Here is an 18,242-nt window from a genome sequence, read left to right on the forward strand (position 1 = left end):
TAAAAAAAAACCCCAAAAAAAAAACCTTTTTAAAAAAGGGAAAATTTTTAAAAATTTTTTAATTTTTTGGGGTTTTTTAAATTTAAAAAAATTTTTAAAAAAAAATTTTTAAAATTTTTAAAAAATTTTTTAAAAAAAAAAAAAAGGGGAAAATTTTTGACTATTATACCAGGAACTTCAACTTGTTTAATAACTGAATTTTCATTGACTTAATTATTATTGTGTAGTCTAAAAGTACTTGAAAAGCTATAGAAGTGATGTAATATGTTTGTGGACAGAATATTTGAATAAGTAAAATTACACTACAAGAAAAATTACAAATGAGTGATCAAGAATCATTGAACCTTTCATTTGTTGATGGGAATTATTTTGAAAGGAGTTCATTGTCAAGACATTTTCTGCTCATAAATAAGTTTGTTTTATTGTATATACAACAGAAAATGACTACAAATATGATGCACACGGAGCCAACTACTCGGGAACGAGGGCGACTGTTTTTAAAGATGGCACCATGTACATGTGCGAGACATGGAATAATTCAGTGGTGACATCATTGATAGGATTGACCGGCAAGAATTTCCCAGATAAAGTATTACCAGGGCCATACTGCCGTTTTCCTGATGGCGAGTCAAAACTTGGTACCATCCAAAACATCCCAACCGATCCCTGGTGTTTCTACGACTGGAAATCATTTAAATTTGCTTCCTGTGGGATTACAAACAAAGGTAAATCCTTATCCATTCAAGTCTCATTAACTCTAAGTTATAGGAGATGTGACATCAAATTATAGACATCACAAATATTCTAGGTAACAGTATTTGTCATATACAATTTTCTGTCAGAACTGAATATCTACTTTGAGTTATAGGCGGAGTCTTGAAGTTATCAGAGTTCTAGATAATGAAGTTTGACTGTATTTGATATATATCCTACAAAAATGGTTACAATTAAAGTACACTTGTTGAAATAGTTTATAAGTGGACAAAATTTAAAAAAAAAAAAAAAAGGAAACTAGTTGCATAACTCAGGTGTTTAAATCTTTTGTTCCCCCCCCCCCCCCCCCCCCCCTTTATTATTAGCCCAACATCTGATGATAGTGGACTGTTAAAAATGACAATCTTGCATGGCCCATCTTCACTCTGTTATGTGTAGGTATCAGTTGGTCCCTAGTTTTACATAATTAGGGTCAGATGCATAAAAATCTGAAAGTAAAAATTTAACATCGACAATAAGTATACGTAACTAAGGGGGAACGTTGAGCCCAGGGGCCTCTTGTTGTATTGTCCAGCTGATCTGTGAATTGATGTTTTTTTGTTTTAAGCCTGTGAGGTGGGAAGGTATGGCCCAAGCTGTTTGTATGAGTGTCACTGTGCCGATTCTACAGCTGACTGTAACAAAAAGACTGGGAAATGTGCCGATGGCTGTCATCCGGGCTGGATGGATGAGCCAGGATGTCAGACAAGTAAGTTTCACTTAATTCATGTATCTGTTCTTCTGTCCGCTCCCTACTCATATTGTGTTTATCAGGAAGCTGAGAAACAGGTCTGTGTGTGCTGTCATGGTTTTGTCCTTTGGAGCACGACATTTTACTCTTATTAGTGCTGGGAATCGCCATGATATTGAAGATCGATTATCGGGCTGTCAAGATTGATCGATAATCGATTATCGGCTGGAAATGGTTTTTAATTAGGTCCGACCACGTGTTAAATAAATTCTGGAAATTCCGGATTCCGTCATATATTAGCAAATTAGTATAGCCTTGTACAAAACGCTGCACCGACCACGATTACGTAAGGTAGCTACAACGCTTGAATGCCGGCGTGGTTCAAGCGAGACATAACAAGAACAAGCGAAATGGATGTTTTATTTTGGTTTATTGAAAATAAAAGCTTTCATAACAACAGTACGTATCTGAATAACTTCAGCCATTCAAATAAGAAACATATGAAACGATCTATTCATAGCCAAATTTCACAATCGATCTTTTAAGTGCAAAATCGATTATCGATTCGATCTTGGGTCCAACTCGATTTAATCGATGTTTCCGGTTATCGGTACACCACTAACTCTTATTGCTCTGGATGGCATACAAGGGGCCTCCCTTATGTTGTTCAGTGAGGAAGTCACCAACTACTACAAGGAGAGCTACTTCAAAGTGACTAGCTATTCACAGGCTGATAAACCCATCCAGCATTCAGCAGACAAACATACACAGAATCCCGTATAAATGATAATTCAGTTGTCTTTACTATCTGAAAACCTTGTTGACATATTGGCATCCACCATCCATTGTTGTGTTCGATACCTAGTGTCGCAGGGCTATAACCTCTGATAATTAATATCTTCAATACCCTGTATTCCCATTAAAAATGGGACTTGGAGATGTAGCGTTCTTTTATTTTATAGTATTTTCAATTTAATAAATATTGCATTTGTGTTTCAACAGAGTGTCCCCCGGGCAAGTATGGCTTAATGTGTAACGAGGAATGTGGACACTGTAAAAACGGCCACTGTGATTTTGAAACGGGAACGTGTCTTGGGGGATGTGAAGCAGGTTACCATGGTAATACATGTAAACAAGGTGAGTGGTTATTTTTTAGTATGAAAATAACTAGAGATTTCAGAGTGTTTGAAAAAAAAAATGGAATTAATAATCATTAGCAGGTCAGCCATTTGAGCATTGAAAGGCAGAAAAGCCAACTTTTGTCTTGTCTGTTATGAAGAGTTGCGAAAGTGAGACTATGTGTTACTTTAATTTCCTAGTAGGGGGTATATCAACATTTCACTCTTAAGGTTTTACGTTTAGATCAGTTCCGTAGTTCAGAAAGTGCAAGTCCAACTTTAACCAAACTTTGTCCATATTAGTTACTCTCCATTTATAGATTGAATATCGTCCAAACTTTATGGTCCAGTGACTCTGAAAATTAGAGATGCTGAGAATCTGGACTTAAAGATTCATGTTTAGTTCATCAGATTCTCAAAAAGTATCGGTTAATCAAACCAAACCAGGAATAAATTTGTATTGTAGTATGGACACCTATACACACTCACACTCTTATAGATGTCTTGGATATTAATATTTTGGTTTATTTTGGGGTTAAAACCATTAGATTTTGAGCAATTAAAAAATGATTATTGCTTCTTGAAATGACTTTCAAAATTAATTTGTTAATAGTCAAAGTTTTTTGATATGTTGGGTGTATTTCTTTCTCACTTTTTAAGAAGAGAGTTTTTTTTGTGTAAAATATCTTATATTTACTATCTCGTTTACAATGCATTAATATTTGCACGTCCTTAACATATACTGGGTGCTTCAATTTCATACAAGTTTATTACTTTTGACGGAAAGTTTGGTGAATTTTTGAGTTAACTTAAAACTTGCTATACTGATTAAGCAAATTTTTGAGTTAACTTAAAACTTGCTGTACTGACAAAGCAAACATACAAGATGTACTAATCTTGTATGTTGTAAAATATTTTCAGATTTTTTTCCTTAATATCCCACGACTTTTGTGTAATATTCAGTAATGTTTTTATCTTTGTCATCATTCAGTTTTTATGTAGCATATGTTTACTGTTTGTTACAGAGTGCAGTCCTGGTACCTACGGGGAAAACTGTCTCAGTACCTGTGGTAACTGTCTGGACGGTATGCCATGTAACAAGTTTTCTGGCCAGTGTACCAATGGTTGTTCAGAAGGATATATTGGGGTGTCCTGTAAGACAGGTGAGTTCTCAGGCTGTTGTAAGTGACATTATGGTCAGTGAGAGTTACTGTAAGTGACATTGTGGTCAGTGAGAGAAATTGTAAGTGACATTGTGGTCAGTGAGAGCTATTGTAAGTGACATTGTGATCAGTGTGACATTGTGGTCAGTGAGAGTTATTGTAAGTGACATTGTGATCAGTGAGAGTTACTGTAAGTGACATTGTGGTCAGTGAGAGTTATTGTAAGTGACATTGTGATCAGTGAGAGCTATTGTAAGTGACATTATGGTCAGTGTGACATTGTGGTCAGTGAGAGTTACTGTAAGTGACATTGTGGTCAGTGAGAGCTATTTTAAGTGACATTGTGGTCAGTGAGAGATACTGTAAGTGACATTGTGGTCAGTGAGAGCTATTATAAGTGACATTATGGTCAGTGAGAGCTACTGTAAGTGACATTGTGGTCAGTGAGAGTTATTGTAAGTGACATTGTGATCAGTGAGAGCTATTGTAAGTGACATTGTGGTCAGTGTGACATTGTGGTCAGTGAGAGTTACTGTAAGTGACATTGTGGTCAGTGAGAGCTATTTTAAGTGACATTGTGGTCAGTGAGAGATACTGTAAGTGACATTGTGGTCAGTGAGAGCTATTGTAAGTGACATTATGGTCAGTGAGAGCTACTGTAAGTGACATTGTGGTCAGTGAGAGAAATTGTAAGTGACAGTCAGTGAGAATTACTGTGACATTGGTCAGCGAGAACTAGAAATTACTGTGACATTGTGGTCAGCGAGAACTATTGTAAGTGACGCTGTGGTCAGTGGGAGCACTGGCTGACATTTCATCAGTAAAAGTAGGAAAGTGATCATGACCAGTATTTTGAGATCGTTTTCTTTAGCGTGCCGAGACCAAAGTTTAGGAGAGCTATTGCTATACCCCTGGGGTCAGCATTGTCTGTAGACAGCTAGATTAAAGTTGTTGTGTCAATACTAATGAGGATATAGCTTAGGTATTTGAGAAGTTTTCCTTTTGACAAGAAATTTCCATTAGTATTATTAGATTTGTGACCTGCTAACATTGACCTTTGACCTACTTTCAAAAAACATTAATTACCTTGGCCATAATATGCTCACCATAAAAGTTAGAGCTTTCATATTTGACGTGTGTTCCTTTTGACAAGACCTGTGGCATTACATTTGCGGACCTGCAGACCTTGACTTTGACCCTTGACCTACTTTAGAAAAACTTTATCCTTGGCTATATAGACAATGTTAACCATGCCAGATAGGGCTTTTATATTTGACAAATGTGTTCCTTGTCGCAAGATCTTTCCATTGGTACTACGTTTAGGAACCTTAGAGCCTTGATCCTGAAGTTTGACCTACTTTAAAAAAAAAAATTACAAATTTCAACCCACACGACAAGCTGACATCTCTGTTAATTGTCATGGGCACTCTTAAAGTAGCTGATGTTAATAAATGTGTAACTTTTTTTCCTTTTTTTTTTTACAATAATTAAGACGAAAATAACTCTTACCATTTTGTTTTGTGATTAGCCTGTACCAGTGGCAGTTATGGTATGAACTGCTCCAAGACTTGTGGGAAGTGTAAGGACAATACACATTGTTACCACATCGATGGGCGGTGTGTACTAGGTTGCAGTCCCGGGTGGACCAGTTACCTCTGTGACCAGAGTAAGTATGTTTCTCTGATGAAGTGATTCATAGATATTTGATAGTTTTGCTAAGTTATAATCCAAGGATAATTAAAACAAGATTATCAAAGTTTTAAATTTACCCTTTGTTCGTATGGGTAAACTTGAAACTGCAAATGTGCACATGAAACTTTGCTCAGAAGTAAGTTATGGTTTCAGCATATTTCATTGTTCATTTAAATTGTGGAATATGACTTAAAATCTCTGTGCAAGAATTATTTGAGATTATTGCATGAATGACGAATTGTAATAGAATTCGGTTTTACCATTATAGAATGTGAGGAGGGCCTGTATGGTCTAAATTGTTCGTACACATGCGGCAGCTGTAAAGACGAAGAGCCTTGTGACGTCGAGACCGGTATTTGTGTGGCAGGATGTGCCCCGGGATACACAGGCGGTATATGTGCCCAGGGTAAGAGCTTGTCACGTGAACATACATTTTACATGGTAAGAAACCTAACCTGGTAGGTTTCAAAATGACTATCTACACTGGTACAGAGATTCACAAAATTAATTGTATTATAAATCGTATGGTGAATGAAACTGAAAAAAATAAGTACCCCCTTCCCCTGGATAATATACAACACCAGAAATAAACATGATTTTCACCAATAGTTTCCCCTACTGATCAATGACATTTGTTAATTTTTTCAGTGATGATAAACAGTGCTAGTGCTAACACTGGTGCAACTGGAGGAGCAGTAGCCGGAGCAATTATCTTTGTACTCGTCATCGCCGTGATTGTATTTATTGTATACAGGTAAGTGGTGACATGGTTCTCTGTGTAACATGAGCAGTCATCTTTGTACTGATCATCGCTGTGATTGTATTTATTGTATACACACGGGTAAGTGAGGATGCCTTCTTTTTGTTCCTATTGACATCGCTTCAGTTTAGAAAGTAGAACATTTCTTAAAGAATGTACATATGAACTGACATGCTGCAATAGACTAATTCTGTGCATAAATTAGACAGGAAATAATTAGGGCCCTGCATGAAAATACGGGTGCCCTTTAGTAAACCAGCAAGGAAATTAATGGTGGTATTTCAAATTTAGCACAACCTAATTAAATAACAATCTTAACCTAACCGACCAAAGATATGAAATAATAAATTTTAATGAGAATTCTTTTGGTATTTTCTATAGAAAGAGGAGGTTTAGCAAGACTTTGGAAGTTCAACAGAAAGGAGACAAAACCAATAAGCTACCGATTGAGGAGGACCCTATAGAGAGTACAAGGGAAACTGACCAGCTCCTGCATGCTAATGGTATTTACACTTAAATCCTGTTATACTATTCTTTATTTGGAGAAGCTTATCTATTGAAAATTAGATACAGTGGAACTTCGTTAACTCGAACTCGGATAACTCGAATACCCCGCTTAACTCGAAGTACCTCGTCGGTCCCGGCCGAATTGTCTCTTTATCTTAGTAAAATAAACTCGGATAATTCGAATTCGGATAACTCGAAAAACTCGGATAATACGAAGTAAAAATTTGGTCCCAACAATAAAAATCCTACTTGAAATGTTCGAATAACTCGAAGTATAAGTTTCGTCGATCGGTGGCAAACGCCGACATTTTTTAAGAGCTAAATTCCGTTTGTAATACTGAACATATCGGCACTACTAACCTACATGCTATTATAAGTGTTTCATAAATTCATAAAAGAAATTGTCGGTTGAATCTTATAACAACAAATCTTGGTGATAAAAAGTACTGCTTTACTTACATCAGGTAATTTCCCAAGGCGGTCGCCGATATCAGTACACACGATAGTCAACAACTCATCTACCCGTTCGCTCAAGCGGAACTAATCTCTGACACACCGGTAGATCTACCCGGCTGATGTTTTTACAGGTGTAGAAATGACACAGTCACCGGCGCCTATTAAATCTTTAAACTGCTGAAACAATAGCGTTATTACTGCCGAGGTGTTCAGAGTACAACTGTAACGGTCAGTGCTGTCTATTAAATCGGATAAAACGCCAACTCAGTTACAGTAACATTTTATACGCACATGCGCAGCCCAACTTCCGGTGCTAATACACATGGAAATGGCGTGGTTATCAATAAAAAGTAAGTAGGCCAATCAAACAGTATTTTATATATGTCCAATAAAAGGTAATGGTTCTGTTACGTTTTGTATGCAATCTGTGTTAAACTTAAACGGTTATTTGTTTTGACATTAATAACTTGTTATTTTGTCGAATTCCGTTTTATCGTTTACCTTTTGCAAACATGACTTGCACATCAGATCGTTATTGAAGTGACTAAGTGAAAGAAACTTTATCGTGACTGTATATCGGCAAAACTACACCAAATTACAAGTGACATAACGAAACATTACATATATATTTACATGTATTGACCAGTCTTCACACTAAACTGATGAGCGACAGAGCGAAGTTATAATGATTATATAATGTTGACAAATATTGACCAAACTTTTCACCAAAAACGATAACTCGCTTAATTCGAACACTCGGATAACTCGAAGTTTTTTCGTGGTCCCGTCGACTTCGAGTTAACGAAGTTCCACTGTAATTATTCAATTTGGTATTTTATCAAGACTCTGGTCCAAGCTTTCTTTTCTTTGCTCTCTGGTCCAAGCCTTCTTCTCTTTGCTATTAGAGACCCTCATTTAGTTATAGATGTCTACAGAAATGTCAAATAAGATTTGATTTTTCCTATAATATACTACTAGCATTTAAATTACCATTGAAAAGAACAATTTAATGGCTAGATTAAATGTATTTTATGCCCCCTTATGACTAAGTCATGAGCATACTGTTTCTCCCTGATTCTGTCTATCCATTTTTCCGTCTGTCCATCTGTTGTCGAAATACAAGTAAAGTTTTTATGAGGATCTGTACGTCCTTCATTATTCACATTATTGTATTTCCTTCTTAATGACAAAAAATTTCAATTGGTAAACTCCGCCAGTCTTAGTTCTCAAAAATTCAAAATCAAGTTAAACTGTGACAGTAAGTGAATTGAGTTTTGTCATATTTAATAAGCTTCACGTGCAAACTTAACATGTTTTTATCTGTATGAAATAGATACGTTTTTATCTGTATGAAATAGATACGTTTTTATCTGTATGAAATTAATTAGAATATCTCTCTGGCAACTGTAAAAAAAAAAGGAAAACAACTTTTAATATGATCAGAATTCTTTATCTTGTTGATGTATTGTTTGTTTATCATTTGCACCATTTTGTCGCTGTCATATTCTTAAAACCTCTTCAGTGTAAAAAAAAGTTAAAAGTAGCAAAAAAAACTTCACTTATTAGCTAACTAGTAAAGTATGTAGAATTTTGGGCCAAGGGGATGTCACTAAGTAGCTAAAAATGTAGAATTTTGGGCCAAAGGAAAGTCACTGAGTAGCTAACTAGTAAAGTATGTAGAATTTTGGGCCAAGGGGAAATCACTGAGTAGCTAACTAGTAAAGTATGTAGAATTATGGGCCAAGGGGATGTCACTAAGTAGCTAACTAGTAAAGTATGTAGAATTTTGGGCCAAGGGGAAGTCACTGAGTAGCTAGCTAGTAAAGTATTTAGAATTTTGGGCCAAGGGGATGTCACTAAGTGGCTAGCTAGTAAAGTATGTAGAATTTTGGGCCAAGGGGATGTCACTAAGTGGCTAGCTAGTAAAGTATTTAGAATTTTGGGCCAAGGGGATGCCACTAAGTAGCTAACTAGTAAAGTATGTAGAATTTTGGGCCAAGGGGATGTCACTAAGTAGCTAACTAGTAAAGTATTTAGAATTTTGGGCCAAGGGGACATCACTAAGTAGCTAACTAATAAAGTTGTTAAGATAAAACCTGTCAACAGTAGCCAAGATATTGATGATGAAATGTTCCGTTTGACAGGTATTACGAGTCATGAGCCAGAACACAGTGAGGAAGAACCTATCTATGCTAATGTGAACACACACAAACAGACCATGCCAGTCAAAGTGAAGGACCTGTATGACTACATCAAAACTAACAAGACACAGGACTGTGATGGCTTCAAAAAAGAATTTGCTGTAAGGACATAATCACATATGTGCATGTAAAGGTTACACATATTTGTGTGCAAAAGTTACACATATTTGTGTGCAAAAGTTACACATATTTGTGTGCAAAAGTTACACATATTTGTGTGCAAAAGTTACACATATGTCTGTGTGCAAAAGTTACACATGTGTTTGCAAAACTTACACATATTATGTTTATGCAAAAGTTACACATTTGTATGCAAATTTAATTCATGATGTCATTGAAATCAAGTATTTAGCATTTGTCATCAAGCATTAAGAAAGTGGTTTTGTAATTTGAAATATGACATGTTTCACAGGAACTTCCCCATGGCTTGATGGCTCTGTGTGAGGCAGCTAAGAAACCAGAAAATCGACCAAAAAACAGATACGGCAATATCATTGCATGTAAGTGTCATTTAAACTCTGTATAAATATACATTGTTGTGTTGGGTGTGGAAGGCTAAAAATTAGTGTAGGTTCATAATCCATGTAACTACACATTTAACTACATGTATTAGCTTTGTAGTAGATTCTGCATAACTTTTCGAGGTTCCCTCTCCCTACAATAAACAGATGTCTATGATTTTTTGACAAATTTCAGATGACCACTCCAGAGTAATACTAGAACCTGGGGAAGAATATGTAGATGAGGTTGGAGCTGATTATATCAACGCTAATTACATAGATGTAAGTATTAATAAAGATAAAATCAAATTCAATTTTATAATGCTCGATTTTAAAATTTAATGTCATCACTGGAAAAAATATATAAATCTACCAGAAATCAGAAATGTTTTTGATTTCTTTACATGTTAATATGCTAAGTCAAGAGGTATAACTATAATACACTTGCACTAAAGGTAAAAATGATCATTTGCAACACAGCTGTGTAAATTTTAAAAAAAGTTATTGATAATGGTTAGAAGTAAGAATTTAATCATTTTTAAGCTATGAAATTTAATTAAAATAAAAAATTATAGAAATTATTTCCATTTCGGGTTTTAGATTCCTCTGAGACCACTGATTTTATTAGCTAACTTGGTTTATGGACCAGTGATTTTATGTCACAGTGTGGTATATGTTGCCTTTCTGTTGGCTTTTCGTAAAAATCACTACAAGTCGTGAACAACTGACCAGATTTCGACCATAGTCATAAGAGGCAGATGCTGAAATGGGAAAATTATTTGTAATAAAACTTGAATAGGAGATTTTTACCACAATCACTGAATCTTGACCCCTTGTTTTGCAATGTTGATAGACTTTGCTTGTGTATTTTGTTAAAGAAAGGGTTTTCTGTAATTTCAATTTTTTTTTTTTTAACAAAGGGTTATTCAAAGGCAAGCGCTTACATAGCATCACAAGGTAAGTATTTCATGTAATTATTACATGTCTCCATAGTTACATAGACTGCTTACAAGATCTCCGCAATAGCTCAGTCGGTAAGAGTGCCAGTCACGTAAACTCAGGTGAAGATCTGAGGTGCGTGGTTTGACACTCCCTTACCGTAGTGGTTTTTGTTTCTCATGGGAGTTGAGATACAGGCCAGTCTGTGCTGTTGATAAACCCAGCAACCAAACATACTCTCATCGAATTATTTTGTTCATTCTTTACGTCAAATGATCTGTAGATTTAATTTATAATTGTGCATGATATTATCAGACATCTAGTAATTTACAAGATTTTAATTTATTTGTGTCATTGAACATGGTATCAATTGGAAGATCCTAAACTTTGTTTTTCATGAAATTAAATGAAATCGTAGGCATGTTTTGTGATCTACAGTATTCATTGGAAAGATGGAAGATTTGAACAAGTAAAATCTTATTTTGATAGGGGCAACAAAAGTCATGACTCGAGACTTTTGGAGGATGGTATGGCAGAAAAAGACGTGTAAAATTGTCATGCTCACAAACATCATGGAAGCATGCAAGGTTAGTAAAATCATCCACAAATATACCATGATATTTGTTCTTATAATTGCTCAAATAATTAATAAAACAAAAGAGATTTTCAAAGAAAGAGCTGTGGGTTTATTGGAAACAGACACAATAAAAACGTGGAAAATAATTTAAAATTGAGAGCCTTATTAGAAAATTGGTTTTTAACTATTTTTCAACCTATTTTGAACTGACAGTAAAAAACTATTGGAAATGCTCTTTCTGATACCGTGTTATTGTGAGGATCGGGTTCTTATTAGATCTCTGTAAAAAGCCACTGGAAGGAGGTAAAATGGATGTTTGGCACGGTGTGTACATGCATAATGTTTATTTTGCTTCATGTTAATTTTTTTCCAAATTCAAATGTCAAAAGTCAACCTCAGCGATATGGACCGATGACATATTGATGAATATGCGGGAAAATATATCATACGGTCACATGATAGGGCCCTTACTGACCTGTCAATATTCTAAATAGACTAGTATTGGAGCCAACAAGAGGCTGGTTAAGTGAGAGTTTGAGCCATTTTTTGTTGATCAAGCCAACGGTTTGGGCCACGCCCATTTGTTTATGAAATACAAATTGACTAATCCATCAAGATTTATTCCTCAAATGTCGCATTAAAAAATTGACAAAACATTCAGTTTCCATGTGTAATGGTACAAATATATGTTTTGTATATCTTCAGAAAAAATGTGAACAGTACTGGCCTGACAGCGGAAGTATGAAGTATGGAAGCATTAACGTGGAGATTTTAGACACGGCCGTGTTTACAGACTTCACTATCCGGACATTTAATGTTTCCCTGGTAAGTAACACAGTCTTATATAACAAAGTTCATAGGTCGTATGTGTTCTATCTGATCCAACTACTGAAGCTCATAGGTCGTATGTGTTCTATCTGCTCAAACTACTGAAGTTCATGGGTTATATGTGTCCATCTACTCAAACTACTGAAGTTCATGGGTCGTATGTGTTCTATCTGATCAAACTACTGAAGTTCATTGGTTATAATGTGTTCTATCTGCTCAAACTACTGAAGTTCATGGGTTGTATGTGTTCTATCTACTCAAACTACTGAAGTTCATTGGTTATAATGTGTTCTATCTGCTCAAACTACTGAAGTTCATGGGTCCTATGTGCTCTATCTGTTCAAACTACTGAAGTTCATGGGTCGTATGTGTTCTATCTGATCAAACTACTGAAGTTCATGTGTGATAAATGTTCTATCTGCTAAAACTACAGATTTTGTCCATGCATTCCTTTATCGGGTCTGTACCAGTTGTACCGTACAAAAACTGAAACGAGTCGATTTTTATTTGCTTCATATGAAATTTAACAAATTTATTGTTTAGATGTATGATGAAACTATATATTCAGGTATTGATTTTACATCCATTACGTAATTAAAAAGCTAGAATAATCAATTTTACTGATTGAAGTGTATATTATGGATAAAAACCGTTCATGAAACATAGAAAATTTATGAATGGAAAAAAATCATACTGAAATAAATAAAAATTGTAAAATTTTATACATGGTAATTTATTAGAAATTCTATTTGTTCTCTTCAAAATTCTGTTGTGGAATAACAACAAATGATAGATTTTGTTAAATCTTTAAAATGATAGATATGCATGTGCATCTGAATATTAGTAGTGTAGTCTTGCAACATGATATGAGAGAAGCACGCACACAAACACATGCCAAATCGGAATGAGTAGAAAGCTGTCTTAATTCCTCTCCGAGATTCTACTGATATTAAAGATAAGATGTGTATGTTTCACGGCACTGAAGACATACAAAGCCAACACTGTCCCACCAACTCATTTTCACAGCATCAAGTCTCAGTTTCAATCCATGTCCTTTTTCTCAAACATCTACTCGTTTCAACAACGTACCTCTATGACATCTACACCACTATCTCCTCAATTCGCAGCACTTGACCATTTTGCCAATAATCTACCTATTTCTGTATTTGAACAACCCACCATTTCTGAACAATCTACCCATTTTAACAACCAACCCCTATAGCAGGAATTAAGCCATTTCAGTAGCACACCCTTCTAGCAAAACTAACCCATTTCAATAACCCATTCTTAAAGCATAAACCTACCCATTTCAGTAACCCATCTCTGTATCAGGAACTAACCCATTTCAACCTCCCGAGCTTGTAACCAGAATCCACTCATTTCAACCTCCCGAGCTTGTAACCAGATTCCACTCATTTCAACCTCCCGAGCTTGTAACCAGAATCTACTCATTTCAACCTCCCACGCTTGTTTCCAAAATCCACTCATTTCAACCTCCCGCGCTTGTTTCCAGAATCCACTCATTTCAACCTCCCAACATTGTAACCAGAATCTACTCATTTCAACCTCCCGCGCTTGTTTCCAGAATCCACTCATTTCAACCTCCCAACATTGTAACCAGAATCCACTCATTTCAACCTCCCGCGCTTGTTTCCAGAATCCACTCATTTCAACCTCCCACGCTTGTTTCCAAAATCCACTCATTTCAACCTCCCGCGCTTGTTTCCAGAATCCACTCATTTCAACCTCCCAACATTGTAACCAGAATCCACTCATTTCAACCTCCCGCGCTTGTTTCCAGAATCCACTCATTTCAACCTCCCAACTTTGTAACCACAATCGATCCATTGATCACCACTTCTATTGCAGCAGTCAGTTTCTACATCCCACACTTTTTCATTTCAACAAGTCCTTGCCCTGTCCTTAAGTGACAATTTTTTAAGCCGAGATGGTTAAGTACACTTCCTTGAAAACATCTATGGTCAGTATAATATGGAATGGAGTTTTTTCCAACAATTTTCAACCTCTGCATGTTTTCTAATTTCTATGTTTACCAAAACCATGATTCACATGACACCATGTACAAGCCACCATGTTGGGGAAGGAGGGATTTACCATGATTCACATGACACGATGTATTAGCCACCATGTTAACGTTGTAGAAGGAGAATTTTTTTGATATTTTGCTGAACTTGTCATGAAAAATGAAGTATATAGATGGATATACAATGGTTATAAACAATACATACACTATAATCTGTATCTCCCCTACACCCTCGAGGGTTGGCTTGTACCCGGTGCATGTTGTTTGATGAAATGACACAGTAGTTTAAATTTTGATTAGGAATTGTGCAAGTCTCATTTTCAGACATCTTGAGCTTGAAGTTTATTGATTGAAGTTGATTTGATACCCTAGTAAAGACTGTGTTGCTGTGCATGCCATTCATTTAGATGTGTCCAACACTTGTCTTTTTGAAGAACGAGTCTAGTCGGACTGTGAAACAGTTCCACTTCACATCCTGGTCTGATCATGGGGCACTGACCTATCCCACACCGCTGCTCACATTCAAGCGTAAGGTTGAAACCTACACCCCAGAAAGTACGGCTCCAATCATTGTACACTGCAGGTAATACTAACAGCAATTGTTTGGGTTAAAGGTATGTGGCATGCGGCATTTTTGTTATGCAAGAACCCCTCTATTAATGCTCCTGGAATAAACTTAATAAGATCATACAAATTTAGGATATTGTTAATGCAACATCGACCTAATTGGATTTCAAGTTATGAAATAAGTACAAATTAATTTAACAACCAGGACAAACCTTTGTAGTGAAATTTGTCAGCTGAAAGGCCCCAAGGCCGTAATAGCGGATATAAAACCCGTTAAATAAATAAATAAATTTGTAGTGAAGTAGAAAGATCCATAAGACCAGGGTTTGATTCTCTAATCTTGCACTTGAAAGTTTATTGTGGTCATCTGCTGGACCACATAGGTTCTCTCTAGTTACACCGGTTTTCTCCCACAGTAAGACTCGCACTTCCATCCAGGCCAAGAGCTATATGACAATCATTGAAAGTTTATCAGATATAGTCTAGAATTATTACTTGTAATGCTAGCTTCATCACTGAAAGTTTTTTGTAAATGAAATTTGATGTTTTTCAAAGATTACATTTAGGAAATAGCAGTATCAGTTATTGAGGGTATGTGTTTGTGTTTCAGTGCGGGTATTGGACGATCGGGGACATACATAGCTCTGGACTATCTTCTGTACCAAGCCAAGGAAGAAGGAGTCGTAGATGTACTGAGATGTGCCCAGCTCATGAGGTGTAACAGGATCAATATGATCCAGACCTGGGTATGGAAAATTTATTATTAGTCCACCTACCAGTTAAACCGATGGGACAATAGGTTTCATTTCCATCCGTCTTGTACGTATGTATTAGTTCCCCCTAACTGTGAAACGGAGGTGACTATATATGTTTCCTCTCCATCCGCTCTTCCACAGATAAACCAAGGGGATGATAGGTTTCCTATTCGTCCATCTTATACATATGTATTAATCCACCTACCAGTTAAACCAAGGGGCCGATAGGTTTCCTATTTGTCCATCTTATACATATGTATTAATCCACCTACCAGAGAAACAGAGGGTACTATAGGTTTCCTCACCATCCATCTTATATTTATGAATTAGTCCCCTAGCAGTGAAACCTAGAGGACTATAGGTTTCATTTCCACCTGTCTTTGTACGTATGTATAACATATTAGTCCACCTACCTGTTAAACCAAGGGGACGATAGATTTCCTCTCTGCCTGTCTTGTACAAAAATGTAGTGCTTTAGCAGCTTCATTTCTTGAGGGATTTTTATCAGACCTCACAAAAAGATAAAGGACCAAAATATCTCCAGTTTAAGGGTTGTTGGGTGAAAGTCACTGTTACTATTTTTACATTTATCGGATGTGCTTTATTCTGAAAGCTGAGTAGATTAAAGATCATTAGGTTATAGTAAGATGTTTAAGCAACTAAGGTGATTGACCCCTTGACAGGTGTCATTGTCCTTGGACAAGATGCTTTACCCTAATTGGTCTTGATGGCATATGACAGGAATATTTTATGTTATTCAGAGATGTAGCCACCAGCTACTACATGGAGACCCCAACCTCAAAATGACCCTAGCTGTTCTAGGGCCAATAACCCAGCAAACAATGTGTTATATATACTTTAACATATACAATATATATAATATGTTTTTATGTTTTAAGTAATTGTAAGTCATTGTGAACAGTAAAAGAACATAATATTTAATAAACAATACATTTAACCAACAGGAGCAGTATGTATTTGTATATGAGGCGCTGTTAGAGGCTATCAAGGCTGGTGAAACTACCATACCTAACGACCAGTACAGGCGGAAATATGAGGACATGTCCGTCCTCAAACCAGATCAAATAACAACACCACTGGAGGATCAGTTCAAGGTAACAGTGAGGATATACCAGTAGGGACCCTATACCACACCATTTGACTATAGTGCTTGAAAAATCCGGAAATGTTTACATCACAAAGAAGAAAATGTTTAAAAGTGCTTGAATTTGACATTTTGTCTTTGAATTTTGAGAGTGCTTGACTTCTTGTTGTGTGTAGATTTAAAAAGAAATTAAAAACATTTTCATTTTAAACGTCCTTTATTAATCTCAACAGCCAGACCATGTTCTAGGCCATTGCCATCCAAACCAATGTCTCTAGTAGGATAACCTTGTGGCCATTACCATCCAAACCAGTGTCTCTAGTAGGATTACCTTGTGGCCATTGCCATCCAAGTCAGTGTCTCTAGTAGGATAACCTTGTGGCCATTACCATCCAAACCAATGTCTCTAGTAGGATTACCTTGTGGCCATTGCCATCCAAACCAGTGTCTCTAGTAGGATTACCTTGTGGCCATTGTCATAGAAACCAATGTCTCTAGTAGGATTACCTTGTGACCATTACCACCCAAACCAGTGTCTCTAGTAGGATTACCTTGTGACAATTGTCATAGAAACCAATGTCTCTAGTAGGATTACCTTGTGACCATTACCACCCAAACCAGTGTCTCTAGTAGGATTACCTTGTGGCCATTACCATCCAAACCAGTGTCTCTAGTAGGATAACCTTGTGGCCATTGTCATAGAAACCAATGTCTCTAGTAGGATTTCCTTGTGGCCATTAATATCCAAACCAGTGTCTCTAGTAGGATAACCTTGTGGCCATTGTCATAGAAACCAATGTCTCTAGTAGGATTTCCTCGGGCCATTAATATTCAAACCAGTGTCTCTAGTAGAATTACCTTGTGATCGTTGTCATCTAAACCAGTGTCTCTAATAGGATTACCTTGTGGCCATTGCCATCCAAGCCAATGTCTCTAGTAGGAGTACCTTGTGACCATTGTCATCTAAACCAGTGTCTCTAGTAGGATGACCTTGTGGCCATTGTCATAGAAACCAATGTCTCTAGTAGGATTACCTTGTGACCATTGTCATAGAAACCAATGTCTCTAGTAGGATTACCTTGTGACCATTGTTATCCAAACCAGTGTCTCTAGTAGAATTACCTTGTGGTCATTGTCATCTAAACCAATGTCTCTAGTAGGATTACCTTGTAGCCATCGTCATCCAAACCAGTGTCTCTAGTAGGATTACCTGGTGGCCATTGCCATAGAAACCAATGTCTCTAGTAGGATTTCCTTGTGGTTATTGTCATCCAAACCAATGTCTCTAGTAGGATGACCTTGTGGTCATTGCCGCCCCAAACCAAGTCTCTAGTAGGATTACCTTGTGGTTATTGTCATCCAAACCAAGTCTCTAGTAGGATAACCTTGTGGCCATTGTCATAGAAACCAATGTCTCTAGTAGGATTACCTTGTGGCCATTACCATCCAAACCAGTGTCTCTAGTAGGATTACCTTGTGACCATTGTCATAGAAACCAGTGTCTCTAGTAGGATTACCTTATGGCCATTGTCATCCAAACCAGTGTCTCTAGTAGAATTACTTTGTGGCCATTGTCATCCAAACCA

The 18,242-nt window shown here is 36.5% G+C and overlaps 1 protein-coding gene across 1 annotated transcript in view; it reads left to right on the forward strand.

Moving 5' to 3' along the window:
- The first annotated feature begins 441 nt into the window (after window positions 1-441).
- Window positions 442-18,242, forward strand: part of LOC117326190 (receptor-type tyrosine-protein phosphatase kappa-like) — a 28,555-nt gene continuing 10,754 nt past the window's right edge. The window contains exons 1-17 of the mRNA XM_033882837.1: window positions 442-725; window positions 1,322-1,462; window positions 2,447-2,581; window positions 3,588-3,725; window positions 5,254-5,391; window positions 5,686-5,823; window positions 6,066-6,171; window positions 6,559-6,680; window positions 9,285-9,442; window positions 9,754-9,841; window positions 10,038-10,123; window positions 10,762-10,798; window positions 11,270-11,367; window positions 12,063-12,182; window positions 14,664-14,812; window positions 15,407-15,542; window positions 16,517-16,666. Coding sequence (XP_033738728.1) covers window positions 512-725; window positions 1,322-1,462; window positions 2,447-2,581; window positions 3,588-3,725; window positions 5,254-5,391; window positions 5,686-5,823; window positions 6,066-6,171; window positions 6,559-6,680; window positions 9,285-9,442; window positions 9,754-9,841; window positions 10,038-10,123; window positions 10,762-10,798; window positions 11,270-11,367; window positions 12,063-12,182; window positions 14,664-14,812; window positions 15,407-15,542; window positions 16,517-16,666 — 2,154 coding nt within the window. The 5' untranslated portion in view covers window positions 442-511. The remainder of the gene's footprint in view (window positions 726-1,321; window positions 1,463-2,446; window positions 2,582-3,587; window positions 3,726-5,253; window positions 5,392-5,685; window positions 5,824-6,065; window positions 6,172-6,558; window positions 6,681-9,284; window positions 9,443-9,753; window positions 9,842-10,037; window positions 10,124-10,761; window positions 10,799-11,269; window positions 11,368-12,062; window positions 12,183-14,663; window positions 14,813-15,406; window positions 15,543-16,516; window positions 16,667-18,242) is intronic.

This window comes from Pecten maximus, chromosome 4, assembly GCF_902652985.1.
Source record: "Pecten maximus chromosome 4, xPecMax1.1, whole genome shotgun sequence".
In the NCBI taxonomy this organism is placed as follows: domain Eukaryota; kingdom Metazoa; phylum Mollusca; class Bivalvia; order Pectinida; family Pectinidae; genus Pecten; species Pecten maximus.